The sequence below is a fragment of the Puma concolor genome, chromosome B3 (assembly GCF_028749965.1).
Source record: "Puma concolor isolate L17-30 chromosome B3, mPumCon1.1.hap2, whole genome shotgun sequence".
NCBI lineage: Eukaryota > Metazoa > Chordata > Mammalia > Carnivora > Felidae > Puma > Puma concolor.
The window spans coordinates 115,682,291-115,709,331 of NC_141672.1; the positions used below are offsets into that span (position 1 = coordinate 115,682,291).

General features: G+C 44.5%; 1 protein-coding gene across 1 annotated transcript; it reads right to left on the reverse strand.

Moving 5' to 3' along the window:
* On the reverse strand, positions 1–27,033 carry HEXA (hexosaminidase subunit alpha). The gene is made up of 14 exons (XM_086711153.1): positions 26,731–27,033; positions 10,839–10,931; positions 9,891–9,956; positions 8,185–8,231; positions 7,326–7,436; positions 6,339–6,440; positions 5,512–5,644; positions 4,708–4,888; positions 3,608–3,694; positions 3,267–3,339; positions 2,327–2,510; positions 2,045–2,135; positions 1,313–1,417; positions 1–244 (listed from the first exon to the last, which is right to left on the reverse strand). The coding sequence occupies exons 1-14, from the start codon at positions 26,981–26,983 to the stop codon at positions 181–183; spliced, it is 1,590 nt and encodes a 529-aa protein (XP_086567279.1). The 5' UTR covers positions 26,984–27,033; the 3' UTR covers positions 1–180.
* Positions 27,034–27,041: the final 8 nt, after the last annotated feature.

The window sequence follows — 27,041 nt, forward strand, 5'->3', positions numbered from 1 at the left end:
TTCATTATGGAAAAAAGCCACATCACTCTTTATTGGATGCTAGTGCCAACACTGGCCCCCTTCTCTCCATGCACAGGGGCACGTAGGCAAGGGGCTCTGTCCCCCGGCCGGGATGCAGTGGAAGCCTGGCCCCACTACCACTCTCCTAGGGCCAGCGCCCTCTTCAGTACCTGGGGCTGCTCAGGTTTGTTCAAACTCCTGTTCACAGTAGCCTATATTGAGGGGTTGGGCCTGGACACCTCGCCTGCAAGAGGATATGAAGAAACAGGGCGAGATGAGCCATTCAGACAGGAGTCAGTCTGAGGCCCCAGCAACACCTCCACCACAACCAACAGTCTCCCCCCACCCCCCGACTTCTCCTATTTCAGTGGATTTCAAACTGCCCCTGTACACCAGAATTGCTCAGGTATCTCTCATTTCCAGAGATTCTTGCTCGGACTGGGGTCATGTGTTGGCAAGAATCTGACAGGCGCTCCAGGTGATTTTGATACAGAGACATCCAGGAATTTGGGGGGACACATCCCTATTTCTAATCTGCTTATCTCTGTACCCGAGTCCCAAATAACTCAGTACTTTTAGAAAAGAGCTGATGCCTAAGGGGTGCCTAGTGTTCTTGGCCCACTGAGCCCACCTTTAATGGCTCAAATGCTCTAAATGCAGTGGCAATGGGGAACTAATGTGCTGTCCTGTCCCTGCAGAGGTGTGGACATGAAATCCTTTTTAGCCTCACCAATTCCAGGATGTGACCAATCTCCATAGAGGACCTCTGGGCATGCTTCCTTTATTATCCAAGTGAGCAACGTGCTTAGAGATGGTAAGAAACAGGCTCAAAGTTGCCCAGTGAATTACAGATAGTTGAAGCCTAGACCTTGCCATGGCTCGCTCTCAGCTCAGCACTAGGCTGTATCCACCAAGTCCTCAAGACTTAGTCAATAAATAAAACAGGGAAATGACCACCTTACTCAGGCCCATCCCCAACATTGGCACAGGTGTCACAGGAGTCCATAAAGGCATAACCATGGCTAAACACATAGACTTTGAAGTTGGCTTGGATCAAATCCTGGTTCTGAGTGATTTTGGACTGGTTACTTAACTTCTCTGTGCCTCACTGCCTATCTCTAAAGTGGGAATAAAACTACCTACTTTACAGAGTTGTGGTTAAGATTCAATGAGATAATGCCCATAGAGAGCTGAGAACAGTGCCTGCTACACAGTAACCCTCTGTCAGCATTAGCTATGATTAGTATTCTTTTCCTGTCAGTAAGCCCCCACTTTATGTTGGGGAAGGCCCCAACATGGCCTGCTTGCTTACCTTAGCAGCTCACAGCGGAACCGTGTCAGACGTTTAAAGGCCAAGTCCAGGTTAGTCACCGACTTGTTGCTCCACAGCCTCTCAGCAACGGCTGCTGCTCTGGGCCTGGAGGGAACGGTTGTGTACCAGGTTGGCTCCCGCATTCTCTGCAAAGGTTCTGGACACCCACAGGCTACTCTCTCTTATTTAGGCACCCTAGACTCATGGTCAAGGTTATTCAGAGCAACAACCTGGCTGGAGGGCTCCTAGGGACTTCTAGGGCTCAGCTCCATCGTCATTAAGGTACACAACATCGATCCCACTCTCCTCCTCTCCCAAAGATATGGTACCAGAGTAAGTTGTAAAGGCATCACGAACTGTTATTGATGGGAGCAACAGGTGTTCTCAGAATGTACAATCTGCATACCCAGCCAGGCCTGGTCAAGCTGCTAGGAAAACAGCATTAAGGAAGTCTTATCACAGGAATCATGAACTTAAGTGCTGGGTCCCAAGCAAGTCATCTGTGCTTTCCAGGCCTCACTGTCTCTATCTGTGAAGTGAGGATAACAAAACTTATCCTGTGTGGAAGTTACGTAGGTGAGTATAATGTACAAACAGAAGGATCACTCCAATGCTCCTTCTCTCAGGCCTTCTCTCAGGAGGTACTTGCTGGGGGTGACTGAACAGGAATGAGTCTATAAAGAAGAACCCATGCCCACAAGCCCAGCACCCACGTCCTCAGGAAACCCTTACCATAGTCTGGGGACCAGATTTGTGCTGTCCACATACTCTCCCCACATACAGGCCTCTCCACCAATCACTAGAGCCTTCTGCTGAGCGCCACCTGAGAAAACAAGCAACAACAGGCTGCTGGGAACAAGGGGAGTAACCCTAGGGTTTCTACCACCTTCCCAATGTAGCCCTCTCTTCAAACAGCTCATCTCATCTAACCTGAAAGGTCTAGCCCAGACCCTCCTGTCTCCCGCTCTGTGCACCAGCCTGATCTGGTCAGCAAGGAGAGCTCCCTGCTTTCACCTTCAAATTCCAGGGGCTCCACCACGTAGAGATCTCTCCAGTCAGGGCCATAAGTTATGTGATTCAGGTACCAGGGGGCAGAGAGCAGGGCACGCAAGCCGGCTCTGGTAATTAGCTCCAGCTCCTTCAAATAATTTACTGGTACCTCTTCTCGCCATACCTGGATGATTGTATCTGGAGGAACCTGTCACAAAAGGTCAAATGGCAGTGATGGCACATAGCTGAGGAGATTTCTGGCCCACATTCTTATGCAAGCAAACCAGGCCAAGGGGTATGTGGCCACTCTGTTCCCAAGCAGCAAAGTATTTCTCCATGATTCCTAACTATTGAGTTCCCAGCCCAGTGCAGAAGCCAGGGATTCTATTGGTCCTAGGAGTCCTTCCAGCTGCTTCCTCTTTCAGTCCTCCTACAGCCTCCTTGTCCACAATGAGATAGTAATACTGGCTGTAAGCTAAGGGAGGCAAGCAGTGGGGCCCAGGAGACTCGTCAAGAGCTACCATGTTAAAGAATCCCCAGATGTTTCTGAGGATGAGATAAAGTTCCCATAGAACCCCTCCATTTGGCAAGAGGCTGGGCTCTAACTGATGAAAAATGAAGAAGGTAGCCCTGCTCCCAGACCTGGAAGACCTTAGTCTATGACTCAGAATGGAAAATCCAACCCAGCATGCCAGTCTCAGGAATCCTAAGTAACCCAGCAGCAGAAATAACTCTTGATCAGTTTGTGCTGAGGGAAGATAGACAGAAGCTCTGACACTCACACCCAGGTCTCAGACTTCTGTGACCTTTCTGGAGGAGAAAATGGAGAAATGGCCCCCGGTGCTCTGAATAGTAAAGCCTAATCTAAACTCCAGGTGGACCAGTTTGTGCAGAGGCAGGAAAGGGTTGAGAGACCAAAGGGAAGCACTACAGGTGGCTCCTTCTCTCTATGCCCCTGGCTCACCTTTACTTTATTATCAAACACTTCCTGCCACACCACATAACCTTTGCCATAGGCAGAGACGATGTTCAGCAGTCTGGAGAGTAAAGAAAGGGTCTGGTCAGCTCAAATAGGTTCTAGGCTGTTGGTGCCAGTAGGGGTTCAGGCTGGCTAGGGGCCCATTCCTAATTGGGCAGTGTCTTCCCCAGTTGGGAGCTGACTACTCCAAAGCTGAAAGGATAGAACAAAGTACCCTTTCAGGGGCCCAGAGGGTGGTCAAGCAGGGCCTGGTCCTGGTATGAAAAGAGAGGACCCCATAAGGAGGTAATCCCAAGGGACCTTGCCCACCCTCTTTCCTTCCTCACGTCTGGATGTAGAAGGACTCCAGCTGCTTGAAGTCATTACCAAAGCCTTTCGTCTTCATAAAGGCCTGGATATCCGGGTTGGACCTCCTGAATCCCAAGAGAAAATGGAGATTAATTCTTTCAACAGCCTCAAAAACTTGGCGATTAGTCACCTGGCCTCCCACAACTTCTTTTTTTCACTTGAAAAACTAATCAACTTTGGATCGCAGAGCCCCCAAATACGGCAGGTGTGGCTGAACAAAGCTGTGTGATGGGGGCCATTGACACAGGCTGAGAAAGGATGAGTTTGGACCTGAAGAGCTTTAAATTCAAACTCTCAACAAGAACGCACATTAACTTGTCTCGACTACAGCATGTGGGTTTGAGGTCTTGGTTTGGGGCTCTGGCACACTGGATTCTGGCTTCTCTGTTTAACCCCTTACCCACGCATATTTTGCTTTTCCCTTAAGACTGATTCTTTATTCCAGATTGGTACAAGTGTTGCTGTTACCTGCTGCACTTCCTCCCCCAACAACGTTTATATTTTGCTCACATTTCCTCCTGGAATGTTTTCTCCCTCCTCTACCGCTCAAAAAAGCCAACTATTTCCCCAGATCCAGTTCTAGTGCCCACTTCTCAGAGAAGCCCATCAACCTCTCTTGAGCTAAGTAAATCTGAGGGTTTGAACCTTACAGTTTAATACCTAGTAAACAATTACAAAAAAAAAAACAAAAAAAACAATTGCATATAGTATTCTCAAATTCACCTGTGTCTTCACTCTTCAACCAGACTATTTTAAGTCTTCAAAAGTGGGAATTATTTTTCCCTATCCTGGATTTTCCCAGGACAATTCTGTGCCCATATCTGGTTCTTCCATATGTATCTCAAGGACATGACAGAAGGAAGGGATAGTTTCATATTCACAACCTCGCCAAAATCAGGTAGGGCCTCAATACAGCGGTAAGAGGAAAGACCTAAGACTTGAGCCATCTGGACCGAGACTGTTCTCAGAAGTTAGCCCCTGAGGAGTACCTGAGATAGGTAGCCTCTCAGGAGCTAACCTCTATTCTGAGTGAGCAATTCCACACAGGCAGCAATGGGAAAACCAAAGGGGATCATACCAGCAGGTGAAATCAACCTCATCTCCTCCAAGGTGAAGATAAAAATCTGGGAAGACAGAGCTGACCTCCAAGAAAAATGTGCTCATGAATTCATAGGTAGTATTGAGAATGGGATTCACTGGTCCGAAGGTGCCAGAGGGACGAGACCCAGAGTAGCAAGGAGTCAATAATCCAGGGAAACCTAAGGCGACAAAGAACCCCACATAAGTGTCACAAATACATAGAAACCCCCCCCCCCACAGTCATATACTTAAGGACATTAAGTTGCACAAAGTAAGATATTGTGCTCATAAAAACTGCAATGCACATAAGTAGGAACATCAACCACTCACATACACTGGTGACCATGAACTTTTAGTCACAGTCAAAGAAATAAAAATATATTCACTATCATGAGTCTGGGTTACAGCCAGACTGCGATCAACATACACACTCTTGCCTTGACATATCGCTTCCAGCAGGGGTCACCCTTGCTCCCAAAGGCTGCTCTCCTACTGCCTTTAGGCAGGAAAGCAGAGAGCCTGATGCTGCCAAACTGACAAAATCTTTCTTCCGCTCTAGGGCACAAATTGCAAGAGCATCATTAAGATAAAGGCATCGGAGAAGAATCTGCCCAGAGGTTAATACTAGGAAGTGGCCTCCTTTGTCCAAAATAAATTCTGCCTATCTAAATTCCCAGGTGGAAGTTATTGATGGAAACCATTCTTCCAGGGACCAAGGCCAGGCACACCACATCCAAGAGTCAATGCCCTGAAGCCCACTGAGGGGGACCAGTAGGCTCCCTCTATCCGACATTATTCTTACCTGGTCCCCAGGACAGAGTGTGGCCAGGAGTGTCAAACTCTGCCAACACACGGATACCCCGAAGCCGTGCATATTCAATCACTTCTTTCACATCTTGTGCTGTGTAGACATGGGTGACAGGATTGTAGGACCCCTGAAAGGCAAGAGACACCCATAACAATCTCACTTCCTGAAGGCTAGCAGAGTAGAAGACACTCAAAATGCCTCCAGGACTCCCTGGATATCAGAAAATCTACCTACAGGTTTTTGTTGTTGTTGTTTTAATGTTTATTTATTTCGGAGACAGAGAGAGACAGAGCATGAGCGGGGGAGGGGCAGAGAGAGAGGGAGACACAGAATCCGAACCAAGCTCCAGGCTCTGAGCTGTCAGCACAGAGCCCGGCGCGGAGCTTGAACTCACAGACCACGAGATCACAACCTGAGCCGAAGTCGGACGCTCAACTGACTGAGCCACCCGGGCGCCCCAACCTACACAGCTCTTTGGTATCAGGGACTATCTCCAAGGACCTTTATCAGAATTTCCCACAAAGCTATCACATCTATTGCTTTATCTGAGTGTCAAAATGCCAGTGAGACAACAAGGTAGGTAACAATATAAACAAACAAACAACACCAGGAGAGATTATCTCCTAGTTGTCACAGTGAAAATTAATGCAAAGTTTGACTCAAACTTAGGTCTCCTGATTCCAAATCCAGTGCCCTTCCTCTAAGTCAGTATGTCTCTAAAACTGGCTGGTTAGGATGAGAGCCAGTGTCCTTGCCAGCAGGGCCATAGTCAGGCTCAGACATCAGCTCATAAACTTGGTCTTGGAGAAATTGAGACATACCTTTCTGGTGAGCTCTGGAAAAGTGAAGCTCTCATATGGGAAGGAAGAGTCATCGACCAGATGCCAGTGGAACACGTTGAATTTATTGTATGCCATGACGTCCTGTAGACCAGAGCACATGCTATGAGCCCACCACAGCTTCTCCACTTTTCCCAAGGTAGACATACAGGCAGGCTGCTCCACATACCTCAATAGGCCCAGCCTGCCCCAGCTTCTTGATAAGTGTTCATAGGGTCTATCTATCAAATCTTCCGACCAGGGAGTGCCTGCCATAGAGGGAAGACCTAGCATATTCCTTCTTCTGCCAAGGCACATCCGAAGATGGCTGACAGAGGCAGCGCCTCCTCTTTTTGAGATGAATTTTAGCCACACCGAAAGGATGGCTGAAACGATGTGGTACAGTGGTCTTCCAAAAGCACCACAGTACCTTGAAGACTAATACTTCTTCCTGCCATTTGTTTTAGGTTGTCTGACTAACGTTTATCCAAACTGTGAAGTCTATTGTTGAATTTAGTAATCTCATAGCCTATAAACCTCAGAGCCAAGACTGACAGATGTGTCTACTGCTTTGATTCCATCAGAGGAGCAAAGGAAAAGGTAGATACATGAGTTGGATCAGCAACTGTAAGATAAGACTGCTCATGAAACTCAAAATAGGAACATCGCCAGCTATGGCTTTTGAGTATCTTTCCTGTGACTTTGTCCTAAGCTAAACTGCTATGTCAAAAAAACCAATTCCCCAAATCACCTTCTGCATTCCTAGAGATAACCTGGACATTGGTTGGTCCAGAGTAGCCAGTGGGATAGATTTAAAGCCTTTTTTTTTTTTTTTTTTTTTTAAAGAGCGGGTCATCTTTTCCATTTTCTGAGGAGCTCCTAAAGTTACATACATTCCCCCTGTAACTCTTTAGGAATATGGCAACTGGCCTATCCCTGCCCCAACACCCCAGAACACTAAGGGCAAAGATGGCCTTAAGGCCTGGGTACCAGAGTGTCCAGGATGCTAGTCAGTGGCAGGTAATGGCGAGACGTATCCAACAACAAGCCCCGGTGAGAGAAGCGGGGGAAGTCTTCAATCTCGGTCTTGTTGATAAAGAACTGTGTGGATCAAACATCGAAGCAGTCAGGATTCAAAGGGAACTCACCATGGGAATGGAGGGGGGATGAGGAAAAGTCTCCTAATCTTTCAAAAGCCAATCTATGACTGTTCTGTAGAGTAACTATCTCTCCAAATGCCCCACATCTCTACCTCAATGACCACCAGGAGGCACCTGTCAGAGAGTAACAGTCCCACACTAGCCATATAGAGCTGTCCCACACACCACTCAGCCTACAAATTCTGGATTTTCACTTTCATCTGTTTCCTTTTTTTTTTTAAATTTATTTATTTTGAGAGAGAGAGAGAGAGTGAGAGCGAGCATGCGCACACATGTGCGTGAGCAAGGTAGGGGCAGAGACAGAGAGAGGAAGAAACAGAATCCCAAGCAGGCTCTGCACTTCAGCGTGGAGCCCCATGCAGAGCTCGATCTCACAAACTGTGAGATCATGCCCTGAGCTGAAATCAAGAGTTGGACACTTACCCGAATGAGCCTCCGAGGCGTCCCTGTTTATTTTCTTTAAAGCAGTGTGGTCTCAAGGTCATTACTCAGGGGAACTGAATTACAGTGATTCCAAACAGGCCAAATCTACCAAACCAGTTTCTACCCACACCTCCTTCTAACTCTTGCTGGGGCCATCTTGAGCCACCAGGACTCTGTGTAAGGCAGTAAGTTATTCTCTGGACTCTCAACATTGAGAGACAACTCCAGAGATTTAAAAGGAGCCTCTTTGGAGGGCCCCCACTTACCGTGCCCTCGGGAGATCTCCAAATTAGCTGGCTAAAAGTCTCCAGACCTATGGGGAAGTAGAGAGGCAGGGTAAAGGCTTAGAGAGGTGGGGAAAAAGATGCACCCATTTGGAAGGTTCCCAATGTGGCAGAGGAGAATGCCTGGGCACACAATAAAAGCAGATGTAGTACGGGCTTAATGAGTCTCCACACAGATGCAAAGGGGATACTAGGAAGCCGGTAGCTATTTTTACTCTATTTTATTTTGGGAGGTAGCAGTGTAAGGGTAGCAGATTAGTACCCCTCCTTGAACACACCCTCAAAACCCACAGGCCTCTTATCCATAATTTCCAAGCCTTGAACTCACAAGAGTATTAAGAGAGGCCAAGATGTGTGCTTGTGTGGAGAGGTGCAGGGACAAGCCAGTTCACACATTTAAGGCTTTCCATAATTAATACTGATCAGGAGCTAAGGAAACAGAGAAAAAAGGGTCCTCAATCTACTGCCCCTTCTATTATCCCAGATTGAATTGTGAAAAAGTGATCATAAGCTTAAGTTTCCAAGGAGCCTGGGTCCACGGCTGGACCTAGAAGACAAAGAATCATCCACCTTTCCTCTTCAGAGCTTGAGAAGGAAACCAGCTATAAGGAGAGAGCTGAAGTATGGTAGGCAGCAAATGCCCCAGTCCAGTGGACACAGACTCCTAGATTCTGGTAAGGCCTAAGGGCAGGCATGCGGAGTCCAGAGCATTGTATGGATTCAACAGCTAAAGCCCCTCTTCTGAAAACCTAGCAGAGGCCCTGTGAAGGATTTCCAGAGTCTCAAAATTTCAGAATGAAAGAATCTGAAATCTTGACAGTCACTCAGCATCTGCTTCAAGGCAGACTGCTTCTATACCGTTTTGGCTTCTTTCTACCCTGACTCTGACACCCAAAATTCTGGAGTCCCAGATTTTCCCTTATCTCAACCTGACTAATCATTAGCCCCTGCTAATGTAAGAGAGTGTAAGGTGTAAGAGAGCAGAAAGGGGAATCAGCATGCTGTTTCTCCAAAACACAGGAGAGGGAAGAGGAGGGGTAAGTGAACAAAGACAAACCAAAACAAGGTTTGAAATTCTGTTTAGAATTTCCCTACTCATTCACCAGCAGAAGTTTTAGAAAAGTAGTAGAGGTATCTGGCTAAGTCTATATCTAAGGACCAAATACCTTTTCAGTAAACCAAGAGGAAGGGCACAGGCCCATCACCTGTTAGCTAAGAAAGTCTTCATTTCTCCTGAAATAATCTAATTCTGCATGTTTTACTACTATTTACTTCTTTTTTGACATTTATCTATTTCTTGTGATATGGTTGTCCTTTACAATGCATCTTTCTAATAACGTGTGTTTAGTGAAAGCCGAACGGGCAGTGTTGTGGTGGGGTTCCCAAGCAGCCTGTCCCCTGCGGCACCGAGCATCAGCCTGCTGGGCCTCTCACTGCTGCCCCAGAGCACCTGCCCAGGAGGGCCACTGCTGCCGCTGCACAGGCTGACACCCATCAATTTCTTGGGACAGCTGTAAGGAGAACACTCCCTTCAGGGAGACCGGGAAACACTCCAACTGATCTCCATAAAGAAAGCTTCCTAAAGTGAGGGTATGTGCCGGACCCTCAGCCCTATTCTCCCAACCCACCGATGCCAACCTTCCCACATCACCCCTTTCTCCCCGTCCCAGCATCAGCTCCCATGTTACCTCGGAGAGCTCCCCAGACAGTCTCAGAGAGGAGGAAACAATGATCATCATTTATGACCAGGGTGTCTGAAATGACAGAAATGACTCCATTGGTTAAGGATTCTACTCTTAAATTACAGATCACATGTTCTGTGTAAATCCTTGGATTACAAAACAGCAGAAAGATCACATTTTTTTTCCATTCAAAGAGGAGACATCCCCAGAGGAGAGCATCTGCAGGTCAGCTAGGCCTTGGACTAGAGTGAGAGGGAGGTCACCCAGCAGCTCTGCAGGCCTTAAAAGATAATGCATGATGAGGGTCTGGCTAGAGCAGAAAAACACCACCTGCCTTGTGGTTCAGTTTCCTCCCCCTCCAGAAACACGAGTTTCCACCAGCCCTTAGCTCAGAGTATGAAGGGGACAGGGATGCTTGGAGGCATGTGTCCAGGTTACAATGTTCCCAAAGCCTTTGTAATCACCCTCCTCTCCCTTCATCTTCAGGTTTCATTCAGCTACTTCATCCAAGAATGAGAGGAGGAAGCCAAGACTAGAACGTTCACTTTGAAGACTGAGAAGTTCCCAACTGCTGCTGCTCAGGGGCACGGAGGCATCACAGTGCTAATGATTTGGCTTTATTTCAATCATTATGTCCAAAAACTCTAGTCATGCCCAAAAACTCCTTCTCTCTTAAAGAAAATCAGCAAATTCCTAAAATGGCATTGGAATTATATGCAGTTCAGAAGACAAGTGTCCTGTGGGATTCGGTGAAAAGCCAATGTGACATTCCACAGTCAACCTTCAGACACTGGTTAGAGTTCATACAAAAGATTCACCTCTGTGTCTCTCAGCACTTGGTGACCTTGGGTCTCCACAGTCATGGAGGGCTCTGGGCCTAGCATCAGGAGCTTAGGCCAGGCCAACCAGAGTTATATCTTCCTCTTCTAGAACAGGGAACGGGGTGGCACTTACAATTTTCCACCGACTCCAAAGAAGGAAGCTGGTCACATCCAGGAAGGACCACAAGGATAACCAATGAATTCTTCTCTGGTGTATGCTGTTTTCCTGCAAGGACAGGGTAAACTCAACATGGCTGACCTGTCACCAGAAGCTAACAGGCAAAACCAAGGTCTCATAGGAAGGTCCCTAACTCTAGTCCCTTCTGCTCGCATGCGTGTGGGGAGAGGCAAGGGAGGACAGGGCATTTACCCTTGCCGTAGACACTGCCTCATCACTTGTTCAACTTTTTCATTTTCGTTGTGCTGCCCTCTCTCCCATAACCCGCCCTGACCCATGTATCAAAGATCTGGCAGCAGCTCTTTGTAGCCAGGGCTCTCTATTTCTAGTTTGGGTACAGTAAGCACATGATTCCAACACCTCAACAACTGCTTCTAAACTAGAGACAGCTTGAGAGCACTTCTACCCAAAGTGTGGTCTGCAGATTAGCTGCTGACTTGCAAACTGTGCTGCTGGTTGAAAGGAAAGATACTGATAGACAGAAAGCTTATACAATGCTGGAATGTAAATCAATTATGTCAGAATAAACACACTGTTCAGTTCTAACATTTTTTCATTACACATTTGTTTTGATGAAGGGAATAGTTTTACATTCTGGTGTACCTCCCCTCTCACTGCAGACTGTCACTTGAAGTAGCACTGTTCTTGAGGGCTCCAGGTGAAGGGTTTCCCATTTTGTAAAAGCCCAGGAGCTGATGCAAGCACACGAAGCAGATGACAGAAGGATCTCCTATGCAAAGGAGGCCTGAGATAATCTAGCTGGTGCCCCAGCAAAGGGACATGGTCACCATCCCATCCTGCTTCCTTCCCTCTCCCAAACAGGTTCTCTGTCTGAGGCAGACTTCTGTCTAGCAGTGGGAAGCCATCCAGTATGAGCCAACATTGAGCATAGTTATACAGATGACACCCCTCCTCACCGAAAAAAATAAAAGAGCCAAAGCCAAGATACTAAAGTGCTGTCTCTCCTCCTCCTCCTAAGGGTTCTTCCTTGTGACCTTTGAGGTGGTTCTGATTGTACAGCTCCAAGCCTGAACCCGAATGTGCCCCTTTCTATTCTTTTCTGGGGCCACATACATCCACACTGGTACCACCACAACCATGACTTCCTATGGAACCACAAAGTCAGGGATAGGATAGTCTGGAAAAAGGCAGGGTGAGAATTCAGAACAAAACTGCATCCCTTATGGTATCCATCTCTAGGCACAAGGAATCCAAGAGCCTTGAGCCATTTCAAGGAAGCCTTCACGGAGCTCAAACTGCTTGAGCACTACCACATGGCCGCATCTCAGCTCGCAGATTTGCCAAGAAGCAAGCCAATAAGGAGCCCATTCCTACCACTATAAGCAAATGCATTCTTTCCCCTCCCTGTAAATAACCTGTATCCCACACTAATACCTGCCTAAATCCTGCAGGGAGAAGGAAATGTGAGGCTACTCTGGGCCAGGCCAACTCACAACTCTATTCTAAACCCTGAAAACTCATCCCCAGCAAGACAGGATGACCAGACTGTCAGGGCAGAAACTACCTTCAAAGCAGAATCTGTAGGGCCCTCCCAAGCTCCCCAGGCAGAGAAGCCATCTCTACAAACCCCAAAGACCAAGGAGGACTTAACTGAGAGGGAGGAGTGAAAAAAACTACAAAAGAATATTCTTCCTTAAACTATGCCCTCATCCCTCTCTTCCTCACCCCCACTCCAATCCCACACATCACAGTGCCCCAGTATCATTGTGTGGAGGAGGGATCATCTGTGTATCTATCCAAAAGAGGGCAAAAGTCCTGGGCTTTAAGTGTTAATTCCGTGGACTTCAGGCTACCAAGCTGAGGAGAAATCAAAACTATCCGTGTACAACTGCCATGGTCACTGTCCTAATGACACGAGAGGCTGTACAAATACTAGGTTTATCTGAACAATTGCTTGGAACATAAGAAAACATCTAGCTTGTTTTGTTGTTAGTATATTTTTATTTTTCTAAAACACACCTGCAGGCCATCCTCTAAATCCATAGTCCCTTTGGGGGAGGGTGGTAGACTCCTTACAAGATCTGATGAAAATGAAAATGAAAGGATTTTTTTCCCTAGAACAATGCCCCTAACTAAGGGCTTATCCCTCCACCCCCTGCCACTAATCTTATGGTGAAGATTCCCTATCCTAAATGCTCTCAGTGACTCACTTGGGTTTGGGCTGATAGAGGAGATACAGAATCATGGCTGCTATTTAAACAAGTTATGAGGGGGAAGGTCTGGAGGCAGTGGTAATGTGAGAACTGGCAAAACAGGAGGGACACTGGGTCACTTAAAAGGATATAAACAGTGTATCATCATTGTGGTTTTCCGCCTCCAAGTTGCTACCCTGAAGCAAGCAGGAAATAGGCAAGGGACAGGCCAGCTGCCTCTATATGCACCCACACACTCTGCACTGGGAAGAACTGAGGTGTAGGAAGCATGGCCCGGCACACTCAACAATGAGCCTGGCTGGGACAACAGGAAATTCTGAAGTCTCAAGTGCTCAGGAAGAAGCATGGCCAACAGAGCACTGAGCAGGGAGATCAGAAAAGGTTGGTTTTGTTTTGGTTCAGCTGCTGCTAAGCTGAGTGAATCTCAGGACTATTTTCTCCCCTGTAAACAATGGCAAGGTAGGACCAGATTCCAGCTATTCCTCTAAAGAGTTAGTACTTTGTGACTCCACACACAGATAATATGCTCCAGAGTCCCATTCCGTGGCCAGTACCTCCTATCTCCACGGCTCCCTCATCCCCCTGCTTTCATGTACACCTGCTCTTTTCTTCTGGTTCACTGAACAGTTTGCATTTTTCTAAATTTAAGAAGATAAAAAAAATTCAAATAGTACAGAAGTATTTGTAACGAAAAATTAGTTACCTTTGGCACCTCTCCCCTTTTAGCATAATTTAGCCTATTCCTCACAGACAGGTCAGATCTGGATGTGGAACTCTGAGACCCTTTTTCTACCCACTGTTGAACCTTCTCCAGATGCCAGTGCCATAACCCTTCCATTACTCTACTGTTCTCAGCCCTCTCCCATCTTCTCTTCAGCCTGGGTGTGCTGATCTCTCACTTCAAACACAATCTAGCCAATTCTCCTAACAACCTATCATTTAATCTACTGCATGCAGTGAGCAAAACCCCCTCAACTCTGGATCAATCTCACATCCACCTTCTGTGCACCGACCCTGGCTACTGCATCCTGCTGGAGGGAAGAGAGAAAATCATGTAATGATAGGATTTGGTCACTATAAAATCATGGTCTGTCAACTTGGCTGGGCCCTTGATGCTGCCCTGAAAAATCTCCCATCTCTACCACTCCTTTCTTCTATTCTCTGCAACAGCTATTTCAAACTTGAGCCACTTTCCTCAAGCCTGTAACTTGATCACCACTGGCTTTACTCTCAGTAGACAATCAGAAGAGAACTCCCATCCATCTCTACCTTCCCCTCTCCTTCCTGACAAAAACACCTGTAACACATGTCTGGTCTTTACCTTCTCCTACCTGGGTGGAAGGGGTTTCCTTTCACCTGTGCTCTGGATCTCTCCTGAGGCTCCTCTTGTATAAATGCTTTCCCCTTTCCCCTAAATCTTCAAGTTATTTCTTTCTACTGATTCTTTCCCATCAGCATTCACATATTTGCAAGTCTTCCTGATTTCAACTCCATGTTATCTCCAACAGATTCTTCCTCTTGCCTACTGTTCCCAAAGAAACTCTAAAGGAAATGTAGCCTGAGCAGTTAGGTGCTGAACTTCAAAGCCAGACAGATGTGGGTTCAAATCTTAGTTCTAACACTTTCTAGCTATGAGATCCTGAGCCAGTTATTTTCCCTCTCTGTGCTGCAGCTTCCTCATCTGAAAAATAGGGATCATGATTAGCACCTACCTTACTGAGTTGTTGGGAAGATTAAATGAGTCAATATATGTAAAGGGCTTAGGCATTGCCCAGCACATAAGTGATCACAGAGTTGGCCATGCTTAGTCCTCTCTTGGTAGCCACTTCTGACATCCTATCTACTCCTTAGTCCACTATAATATGGCTTCCTTTTCTACCACTCCTCTGAAAATGCCTTCACCAAGGGTCTGTGGTTCAGTAACTAAATTCAAGGGATCTTTTTCAGTTTATTCATTCATTCATTCATTCAACAGTTATTTACTGAGTGCTTACTATGTGCCAGGCTGTTCTAAGTGCTGGGGACACAGCAATGATCAAAACAGACAAAAATCCCTGCTGTCACACAGGTAATATTTTGGTGGCCGCTCACTTCTTCTAGGACCTTTTGGCAGCATCAGACACCCCTGATGTTCTTTAAACTAAACTCCGTAGCTTAGAGGACATAGCTCTCTTTGAATATGCTTCCTCATTCTCCCCTTCCTTTGCCAGCCCCTACATGCTAGTGTTCCCAGGGGTTTCCAGGCTTCCAGACTTCTCTTTTTCTCTTCACTTACACTCTCCTTGGGCAATGTCATCCACCCCACAGTAGGTTGATGATTCTCAAATCTACCTTTCCGTGCTAACTCTTTTTCTGGGACTCGGCTCACAGGCCTACACTCAAATGGCTTAGAAGCCCTTCAAATCTTAAATACGAAATTGAACTAACTCTTTATTCCTTTTCCTGGATGATCTTCTCTCTGTTTGATAACAGTATCATCTATTGATTTATCCTGACAGAAACCTCCTCCTTCTCCCACCTTTCTGTGTACATTAAAAACTCATTCACCCCATATTTATCGACTGAATACCATGTGTCAAACACTGTGCTAAGCACTGAGATTACAGCACTGAAAAAGAAAGACCCAATTAAGCCTTATAACTACAAAATCCTTATTATCTCAAAATCATGACCACCTTCCCACCTCCACTGGGTCAATGCCTTAATTCAGCCTCTCATAAATTCTCCCCTGAAAGACTACAAAACCTCTCCATTGTTTTCCCTGCGTATATACCCATTTCAATCTACTATCCTCTGTGATCTTTTAAAATGAAGATCTCTGCTCGGATCCCGTGCAGGGAGTCCCACAGCAACACAAAGAACTCTTTACAGAATACTGAAATGCCACATTTTCTCCATACCTTTCTTTGCACATATTGCTTCCTCCAAGTGAAGCAAACTGCATCGCCTCCTCATCTCACCTAATTATGAAACAGCTCTGGTTTCCTTTTATAAAACTTTTCTATCATTCCCCCACCCTTTCCTAAGAGACTTTCCTATGAGATCATGAAGCAATGTATACATACATTTTCAACACTTATCTTAATATATGCTGTTTATTTGTCTATCTCCTCACCGAGGCTGTAAGTTCCTCAACAGCAGGGACCAATCTCAGTGCCTTTGTATTTCCAGTGCCTGACACACGGTAGTCATTCAATAAATGTTTGCTGAAAAAATGAATGATGCTAGAATTAAAAAATGCACATTTAATGCTATGTATGCATAATGCTTGTGCTACATGATAATCAGGCATAAATGGCAAATAGTTAATGGCGAGATTACTTCTATACACCCACACCTAGTATTTGTGAAGTCCTGGAATTAGGGTGGGGAATGGTAAGAAGACACCCAGGCATACAGAAAGTGTCTTTTCAGACACTACTTTGAAGACCCTTGGTCCATTAATCCAAAGATTCAGGTCTTTTTACTTCGCTGGAAGGGGGAGCTCATTCCTACATTAGGGTACCCAGAAACTATGTCTTTACTTCAGTGTCCAATAGCTTCTCCCTGCACCAACCTGCTCCTCCCTGAATCAAAACATTTCTATCACATCAGTGAGTTTAATTCACAGAATTTTAGCAGCATAAAGAAAACATTCATTTTGGTTATAAAGTGGCATTTGGTTTGGCTTCTGGAGTGGAAACTAGGAAAGTCAACCCAGCTTTTGGCACCCTCCTACTCTTTCAGGTGTACCGTGCCCCCCCCGCCCTTGTGTCCTGGTACTCTCCTAGGCTGGTGCCAGTGTCGGTTCTCCAAGCCTATATTATTCCCCTTCCCCTTCCACCTTTATATACATCACATCCAGGCCTTCTCTCCCCATATTCAGGCTAATGGAAGTCCTAGAAATCATTCATTTCCCACTCATTTCTTCATTCCAACCAGAATATATTGAGCTTTTTTTTCTACATCAGGAACCATGCTAGGTGCTGGGGCAGTTAAAAATAAAAACAAGCCCTAGTCCCTGCCCTTGAGGAGCTCAGAGTCTAGTAGGAGACAAATTAACAAACAACAATTATAAAACAGTGTGATAGGGCTAGGGTAGATATTACGGTTACCTCCACAAAGGAAGGGATGCTTCACTTTAGAGAGGACCTCTGAGCAGAACCTTGAACCTGAGGTGGTGTTTGCCAGGCTACCAAGAGAAGTAAAGGTACTCTAAGGTTGGGAAGTAGCCAATGCAAAAGTACAGTGTTGTGGATAGGGGAAGAGGCAAGGCCACCCCTATCAAACTTCTTATCCAAATTGGAGTCTGAGAATCCAACTGCCCCGATCCTAGAGCCTCTCCATAGTGCTGCTGAATTCAGTCTGGACCATAGTGCCTCCTCCTACAAGTCCCAAGACTTTTCACCCTTTAGAGACTACTAATACCTAGTCAGAAGTGCAATCTACCTAGTCCACAAACAAATCCTGAATGTTCTCCCTTCCACCTTCTTTTGTAAATGTTGTAGTTAAAAGTTTCCATTTTTCCTCTACTTTTAAAACTTCATCTGTTCTCCTCTCTCCTCACCCCTCGCCCACAAGAGAGCAATTCCCTGTAATTCTAGATCCCAAAAGATAACTTTGGTTAACATTTTGCACAGTCTTTCAATTTTTTTCCTAAATATATAGATTACTTTTGAAACAAAAATGAGATCTTAAACATATTAGTTTGTAACTTTTTTCCACTTACCACAACAATTTGTAGATCTTTTAATGTCAATATACATAGATCTACAATCTTTACTTCTAAATGCTGAATAAAATTCTATTTTTGAAATATACTTTAAAAAGTTCAAAGTCCCAACTTGTCTTTGTGTACATGATAGAATGCTTCTAAGTTTTTGATCTTATAAGCAATGTTCTAGTAAATATTCGCGCGCTCTCTCTCTCTCTCTCTCACACACACACACACAAACACACACACATTCTTTTCTTTAAGTTTATTTATTTTGTGTGTTTGAGAGAGAGAGAAGAGAGAAAGAGGGCACGTGCATGCCAGGGAGGGGCAGAAAGAGAGGAGAGGGAGAGGGAGAGAGAATGAATCCCAAGCAGTCTCCACAATGTCAGCATGGAGCCCAAAGCAGGGCTCAAACTCATGAACCATGAGATTTTGACCTGAGCCGAAATCAAGAGTTGGATGCTTAACCAACTGAGCCACCCAGGCACCCCACATATATATATTCTTTTTTAAAGCACCTGTTGAGGGATTTCTGCAGGAAAATTCCTGAAGGTAGAAATGCGAGGCCAAAGATATGAAAAATTTCAGTTAATGACACTGCCAAATTACTCTTCCAAATTATTGTACTGATTTACGTCTGAACCAACATACACGGGCCCATCTCTTCACATCCTTCCAAAACTAGACTGTCTCAATTCCTTTTTATCTGTGCCAGCTTGATAAAAAATATATATATACCATTTTTTTGTCCGTATTTTACTTTTTTATTTTTTTTTTTAGGTTTATTTATCTTGAGAGACAGAATGTGCAAGCGAGCAGGGGAGGGTCACAGAGAGAGAGAAAATGCCAAGCAGGCTCCATGCCGCCAGTACAGAGCCCAACTCAAACTCACTCGTGGGTTTGAGCCCCACATCAGGCTCTGTGCTAACAGCACAGAGCCTGTTTGGGACTCTCTCTCTCTGCCCCTCTTCTGCTCATGTGCTCTGTTTCTCTCCAAAAATAAACAAATTTACAAAAAGTTTTTTAAAAAGTCAGACACTTAACCGACTGAGCCACCCAGGCATCCCTCAACTGTATTCTAAATATAATGACTGAATTTGAGAATCACTTAGCATTTACTGGCCATATATTTTGCACTTAAAAAAATTTTTTTTATTGATTTATAGAGCTCCTTTTAGAGTTTAACCTTGTCTTTTAAGGTTGCAAGTGTTTCCCCCATTTGGTCCTTTATTTTTTTAACCTTATGGCTCTCTTGCTTTGATTTTTATGTAGTTGAATCTGCTTGTCTTTCACTTTATGTAGTCAAATCTGTTTGTCTTTTCTTTTATCTGTTTGCTTAAAAAGGCTTCCTCTGCCTCTGGGGCCATATGAACATTCTTTTAATATTCTTCTAATAATTTTATGACATAGCCTTTATCTTTAGATCTTTAATCCACCTGGAATTTACTTTTGTGTTTGACATGAGGTATAGGTTTCAATTTATGTTTTCCAAATGGATAACCAATGATCCACACATATTTATTGACTAAACATCTTTTCACTTTTGATTAGAAATGTTTCCTTTACCATATATTAAATTCTCCCAGGCATATGAACTCTTGCTGGTCTCTGGAGCTTATTTTCATGGCAATCCAATAGGAGGATCTATGATCTCATAGTGCTATCATCTTTTGTCATTCTGTCCAGTATATAGACACCTCTGCTCATTTCTGTTCTGGACCCACACTCCCATTCCTATAAATGTTGTTTCCTCTCCTCCACCAAGCCACCTGGACTACACATCACCCACCCCCACAAGCCCTCTGGAATCCTGTTCCATGGTTAATGAACTACCAACATCCTGAGTCTATTTCCTTTTAACTGAAGCAAGGCTCTCCCCAGGAATACTATTTCCCCTACAACTTGCTCTGAGAGGCAGCTTCTTCTCAGCTGCTTCCAGGACATCTAGCTTCTACCATCAAGTAAAAAAAAAAAAACACCTCTTTTCTCTGGCCCATGACATTCAGTTGTAAAATCTTGAGCTTCTCCTTGCCACCAACACTCTGCAACATCCTGGTCACCTCTTTATTTACCCAAGATTTTGGAACCTGGTCCCCAGTCTTCCTCTCCATTCCAAGGTTGACTATCATCCTAGGTGATTTCAACACTCAAGAGGAAGAACTAACCCACATTCTAGCATAGCAGTTACCCAACAACACCTTAACACCCTCTCATGGTCACCTTTTGAATCTTCCTGTCCCCTGGAGGTGTTCCAACTCATTCTCTCAAGCTTCTGTACCATATAGCTAACTTGCTGATCCACCCTAGCTCTGTGTGCTTCAACCAGTGACACTGAGTTTCTTAAATACATGACATGAAGGCTTCTTTCCTGACAGCTCTTCCCATGTACAGTTCTTCCCATGTGGATTACTACTTGTGTCCCCATCAACTACTACTTTCAAAGATGATAGGACAGCTTTTAATGGAAGCCTTCTCAAAATGTACTCTCCCCTCCACTCCAACACATACACTTGGGCCAGGTGTTCCCAAAGCACTTTGTATCTATCAGCAAAAATCACTTTAGTGATACTTTACTGTAGGTCTGTATTCCCACTTCTAGAGACTGTAAATTCTTTAAGGACAAGGACAGTTCAATTCATATTCTTGGACAAGTGCTGACAAATTATAGTTGCTTAATAAATACTACTTGTACTAAGGATGGATGGAAAGAAGGAAGCTGGCCAGAAATACTACTGGAATCTGATAATGATGGGCCCAGGATCAAAACATTCATAACGTGAGTGCTAATGATTAAGCAATTAGATGTTAGAAGTTATTATCTGAGGTAATTAATGCTAAAGTATGATCAAAGCTTACTCCTACCAAAGGCCAGTAGTTTTCCAAATTGCTAATTGGTACAATACTTGGTGAAAATATTTATAAGTAGGAGATTGCCCTAAGATTGCACATTGAAAAGAGCACAATCTCTGTAGACAAACAGACTTGACTGGAATTTCTGCCCCACCACTACTGGCTGTGAAACCCCGTACATGTTGCTTAGCCTCTGTGAGTCTCAGTTCTAAAAGATGGAGATAACACCAACCTAACAGAGCTGTTGCAAAGATTAAAGGGCATAACATATAGCAAGCGCCAGACACTCTTTAATAAATGCTAGTTTCCTTCCACCTTCTACTTCCTTTTTCTTAAAAAGTCAGTTTTGCCACTTTGCCGGAGGAGCCCAGCATCTGGGTGCCTCGTGGGATAACCACACCATAGGAACAGCTTCTGTGAGGGCTTTTCATGAGCTTCTCACAGGAGCCTGAAGGCTCCACTACTGTGTGATGTCACTCTGTATGGCAAATAGGCTGAGACTTTAACATATAAAAGGGACATGAACTTAGAACTCTGAATCAAACTAGGACTGTGGCTCTAGTCCAAAGACCAAAGCCACTAATGTGGATCTTAATACTAGCTACTACCAGGACAAGGTCAAATATGACAATAGTTATTTCATCTAGGACACAAGGTACCTGATAAGCCATCTCCTTTGCTCCCAAAGCTTTACACAAAAGGGAAGGCTGCCTACTGACACCAAAGGTGGTAAGCACCCAAACTTCCCGCATCCAAGCACACACTTCCAAAGACAAGAGTTCTACACCATACCCAAGTCTAACCACCTTCAGGAAGTGGACATAACAATAGCACACCACTATGGGCTAGGGATCAGGGCTGAGTGCAAAGCTAAGCTTAAGCAATAACAAAAGCTTTAAATAGAAGCAAAGGAAATGAAAAAGAGAAGTTGACACAGGAATGGGTCTTATTCACTATAGCCAGCAATTGAGAAGGAAAGCAAATCCATTTCTCTATTATGATGGATTACAGATGTATAAACCTTGAGGCAGATCACAGAAAACCCTGCACACATAAGACTATCACCTCTACAGATCCAACCTCCTCTAGTCAGCTGACTTTGCTGTCAGGGGCCCCACGAAGGTGGGAGAAAACTCCTAATCCAACGGGCTAAACCTCTTGGTGATGCATATTGACTTCTCATTTATTTCCAGGGCCGGCAGAGGAAATTTAGGAAAATGCAGAAACATAAAAGTAACCTCTTTCATTTCTAAAGGAAGTACTGGTGGGCAATAAAACTCCTTTTCTTCTGTGTAATCCACAGGAAAAGGATTGAGGTTTATGCCTTTAACAGGCTAAGAAATCGACAATGAGCCCCAGTAAAAAACTGTGCAGCCATAAGTAAAAAAGAATTCACACTTGCTGATAAAAACAAAACACAAAAACAAAGTACCAATCGGCAAAAAACCTGCAATGCCCTGCTTCACTCTTCTGTTCGGAGAAGAGGAAGTCAGGCGGAAGCAGATGGGAGGAACGGCAGCTCTGAGGCTTAGACTTAGTTTTTGTTGTTTTATTTTAAAATCACCAAGTTCTTCCTTCTACTGTATCCTCCTTCAAAGATTGTAAAAACATTCATCACTATCTCCCTGTTATCTTCAGAAATGCTTGGAATGTAGAAGGATTAAAAAAGGAGCAGCAACTACTTGGCAATTAGGTGATTTGCATGAGGGCACATAGTTAAACAAGTGATTGCTAAATATTCTCTGGCTGACTCCTGAATAAATCTTAAGTCTACTGTATAGGTTTTCAAGCAGAATATCCAGGGGGAGCAATGATAGCTCAAGGAGATGAGACTTGAATTTTTCATAAACCAGGCCGAGGCTACCCACACACATCCTGATCAAGATGAGCTTCGTGGAGTCAGTACTATCCCAAGCTATTGGGGAAATATTATGATTTAACAATAAAGAAAACACAAGGTTGTGGGAAGAGAGGCTGGTGGTGGCCAAGTTAGTCTAGGCCCTGGAATTCAACATGGAGCACAATTATTTTGGCCCTCACAAAAACTATGCTCCTGCTACCCATCCCCTTCCAAATTTTCCTATTTCTCCTCCTTATATATTCCTCCATTTTCCACATACCCCTTCACAAGAAAAGTAACTCAACTGCAAAACACTCTTCCTGCATGGTTTTCTTCCTCTTAGCTTTAAAACAATAAACTTAGGGGCCATCAAGGCTTCGCAGGAATAACCTGTCCTTGGTTAAAGTGTACATAGCCACTAGTACAATTAGAGTGCAGCACTAATTAGCATTGCTCCTGCTCCCCACCCCTGCTGCCCAACCTTATCTGTTTCCCTCCTACACTCCCTAGATGCACTTCCAAGGCATCTCCAAGTTTGTGAGAAGACTAGTCCCAGTTGGGACCACAGCATAGTGTGATCCTCCTTTCCCTGGAATCACATGCTAATACTCCAAATTTAAAACTTGAAAGTCAATCATTTCTAAATGAAACCTGCAAATCATCTCCTTTATGATGATCTTAGAAATAGAAAAAATCATGGCACTTTCTACTTTATACAAAGTAGCCCTTTTAATATATCCAACAAATAATTAAGTATCTATTATATTTCAGGCATTGCAATAGAAGGCATGGCCAAAGGAGGTCTTTTAGGAGATTTAGGTTGTAATAAACTATGCCACTCACTAACTAGTCACTTGTTTCATATCTGAGGATGAGCAAATCAAATATTGATAATGATTGCAGAAGGATCCAGATAGTCACATAATAATCTTCCTTCCATTTTAGAATAAAAGGAGTTATTCTGTTCAGGGACAATGGTATCTTAAGTAATTCACAGGTATGAGTGTGTGAATATCACAACTAGATGCAAACTTCTAATAACCATTAAATACTACAGCTTCAATCAACTAGTTTCAGAAAAGCAAAGACTTCAGCCAAATGGCATAATCAGACTTAGCACTTTACCTGAAAAACTTGGGCTTTATCAACTCCACCAGGTACCCAAAAAATGCATTCGAGGCAATGTCAGATAGGTACCATCCCAAGGAAGCAGATTTTTGAGTCATAAACAAGATGTGGCTCAATAATCAAAACAGGGAGGTAGGTTCACTCAAGTATCTAGAGCTTAAAATAATTCCATTTAACAGGTTTAACAACATGCAACACACACCCTCCAGCTGGCAGAAACACCTCTAACAACAAAAACAGGTAGCAAATACTAAACACCTTCCTAGACCATTCAGCAATCAGTGGACTACAGCTAACTCCTGAAGGTGAATTCAGAATCAAATCAAACCTCAAAAAGAGATTTGTTTTTCAGAGAAGTATGGATTCCACTGAATTCCAGGTTCAGATCAAAACCAGAAGTTGTGCTACATTAAAAAGAACACTGGCCCGGAACCTACAAGGAAGTTAGGTGGAAGAAGATGGAAAGCTGTCAGCCAAGATTTAAATTGCATATGTTATTTTCTTTCCTAAAATCAGCCCCATAGAGAAATATGGTCTGGTGGGCCTTGCTGATGTTGCTTTCCCCTCCAGGGATTCATCCTTGTTTTTGCAGAAGAAGGATTATAGTTCAAGCCATCTGAAAGCCTCCCAGAGACTAATGTTTCAAAGGAAAGACTCCAGAAGAAGAACAAAGAAGGAAGCTACTTCTGTGTCTTCGGTAATGTTCATCCAAACCAGTTTTCACTATCTCTCAAGGGATAAGAACCCTCAAATACAGCACATTCATTCACAGTAAGGTAACAAATTGAAATAAACATCTTATTTAGTTTCTTATCTGTCTCTAAATCTTTTATTAGAGAATTTACAGGACCCATTGTCACATATTATCCCCATTTCTATTTTCTTCATTAAACTCTAGACCTATAGCAATGGAGGTAAAGGCTTAATTTAGAAATACAGGAATTATCCTAATTTATACAACAGTGGCAAACATTCTAATTATCTTTTGGGCATTTTAAAATACATTGTGTCCTTTTGCTTCATATTTCTCTAACTGGACTGCAAAGCTTGAGCCTACTTTTTTTTTAACTTTAATTTTTTTTTTTTTTTTGAGACAGAGCAAGAGAGAGGGCACAAGTGAACGAGAGGCAGAGAGAGAGAGAGAGAGAGAGAGAGAGAGGGAATCCCACGAGGGGCATAGAGAGAGAGAAGCGGGGCTCACATTCACCCGAAGAGATAATGATCTGAGCCTAAGTCAGATGCTTAACGGACTGAGCCACCCAGGCGCCCAAGCCTACTACTTCTGAGCATACTTTTCGTGTAACCTCCAGAGTGCCTGGCACTGGAACAGGCACATACCAGTTAGATGACAATTTTTTTTTTCTTGCACAAGTCAGGCCCTAACTGCTCTATACCAAAATAAACATTTTGACTGCCAATCTTGTCTAAGGCATTACTTGTCATAAAGGATTCAGAGAAATACGTGACCTACCACACACACACACACAATACCCTTTTATCCTCCCCAGCCTAATCCATCTTATCAGTTCAGAACTACCCTGATGTTGAGACTCTTATTTCTTTGCCTCAATTATCTGTCACTCTCTCAGTACCATCTGTTTAATGAAATGCCTTTAATTCTATAAATCAAATGAGAACATTTGCAAAAGTAATTCAATCGCACTTGAAACACAGTACAAAATGATGTTAATCATATGGCCCAATCATAAATATGGCTTCCCCATTAACACCTATACATCGTCACTTGAGAACTAAATTCCAAAATAGTTTCAAGAAAACTCTAAATTTTAAGCCCAGAAAGTAGAATTGTATCCCTATCTGTTGCTGACTCTAGTTACCAATTTTTTGTGAAATAATAATCCTCAAACACAATTTTCAGCAACTGACTTAAAGAAAACTGCCAGCCCCTTCTGTTTTAGATGAAACCAATATCCAAAGTACTCCTGACTTCAGTCTCGCTTTCCCCAACCTCGTTCTGTAAGGGTTAAATTGTACTGTAGGGCTAACGCTTAGCTTGAAAGATAACAACTTTGTTCTGACACTGAAGGTCAAAAGATAACAGCCTTGCTTTTACTCTTGTAAATCATACTCCATACTCTTGTGAATCAGGCTTTACCAATGAAGGAAACAAAAGCTCAAAAAAAGAGCATCAGAGACAAGGTCAAGGAGATCCACTGGTTGCAACTTAGCGCAGAAAGTCTAAAATAATCACCTCATTTGATAACTGTTTCTGACTCATCTGGCAACTGTTTCTAACTCATCTGGGAACTGTTTCTCTGTTCTGTTCCCAGATAATGATAAAACAATGTGATCGGCTTTAAAAACTCTGTACCCCGGCTGTTCGGGGCCACACTCTTATCAAGAGTGTTGGTCCCAATCGGTTGGCCTTGCCTCTCGTTGTAATAAACTTTGTTGTGACTGTCACTGGTGCCCGTAGCATTCTGTTTCAGGAGTCCTGTGGATGCAACAATTCTTCCTCACTCTCAACACACACACCCTCAAAGCACTTTGAGCTCAGTCAAAACCATCTGTACCTCTGGTCAAGCCTTGCTTCCTCTCTGGAATACTCTTTCAGTCCTGGCCAATTACATCCACCACCCCACAATAAGGGGCTGCTCAAAATTCATTTCCCTGTGGAAGTGTTCTCTGATTTCTCTCACTGGGCATGCTATGTGTCAGACACTTTTATGTAATTTTGCACAGATCAATTCATCTCTAATGTCTTATCTTGCCAATTTTTGGTGTCAGCTCTATTGTCCTCTCCCCAGTCCTAGTCACAGCCTCACTAGGACCCTGCGACACTTGCACACGGTCGGAGGGATCACCTTCGATGTCTCCCGGCACAGTACTTTCAGCAATTTGATATCGAGATTGAACTGTAGTCCTGCGGCAGGCATTCTTGGTGAAACAGAGCCAGGGTACAGGATTACGGAGAAATCCTGGCTCCCAGAAGTCAGCTCAGCGAAGTAGAGAATGGAGCTGGGGACGCTGAGATGACGGCTGGAGAAAAGGCGCAGGAGGAAGTGGAGGCCAGAGGGTTGTGACTAGACGACAGGGTTGGGCAGGAGCCAAAAGGAGGGCGTCTCAGGAGGTCTGGCGAGCTGCCCCCGGGCAGGACCTCTGAGAGCCGGGAACGAGGCGGGGGCAGGTCCGACTCACTTGTGGGTTCAGGAGGCTGCCAAGAGCTGAAGCCGAAGAGCAGGTCGCGGTAGCGCTGGAAGGCCTCGTCGAGGACGGAGCAGCCCGGCTGCGCGGCAGAACTGACGTGGTACTGGAACTGGAAGTTGTACGGAAAGATGGCGTAGTGCGAATCGGAGGTTTGGATGTACTGGGGCCATGGCCAGAGGGCCTGCGCCTGGCGGGCGAACGCTGCCGCCAGCAGCAGCGAAAAACAGAGCCCGCAGCCCGCCATGGCTCGCCGGTCCCCTGGTTCTCGGCCGGCCGGGCCACGTGAGCCCCCGGTCAGCTGA

Bases quoted from the DNA above. Each gene is read 5' to 3' on its own strand.
- HEXA (XM_086711153.1), bottom strand. From the start codon at position 26,983: ATGGCGGGCTGCGGGCTCTGTTTTTCGCTGCTGCTGGCGGCAGCGTTC. The intron at 1,418-2,044 runs GTAAGGGTTTCC...CGTTCCCTCCAG, and splicing joins AATCTGGTCCCCAGACTATG to GCCCAGAGCAGCAGCCGTTG. The intron at 245-1,312 runs GTAAGCAAGCAG...ATCCTCTTGCAG, and splicing joins TTCCGCTGTGAGCTGCTAAG to GCGAGGTGTCCAGGCCCAAC.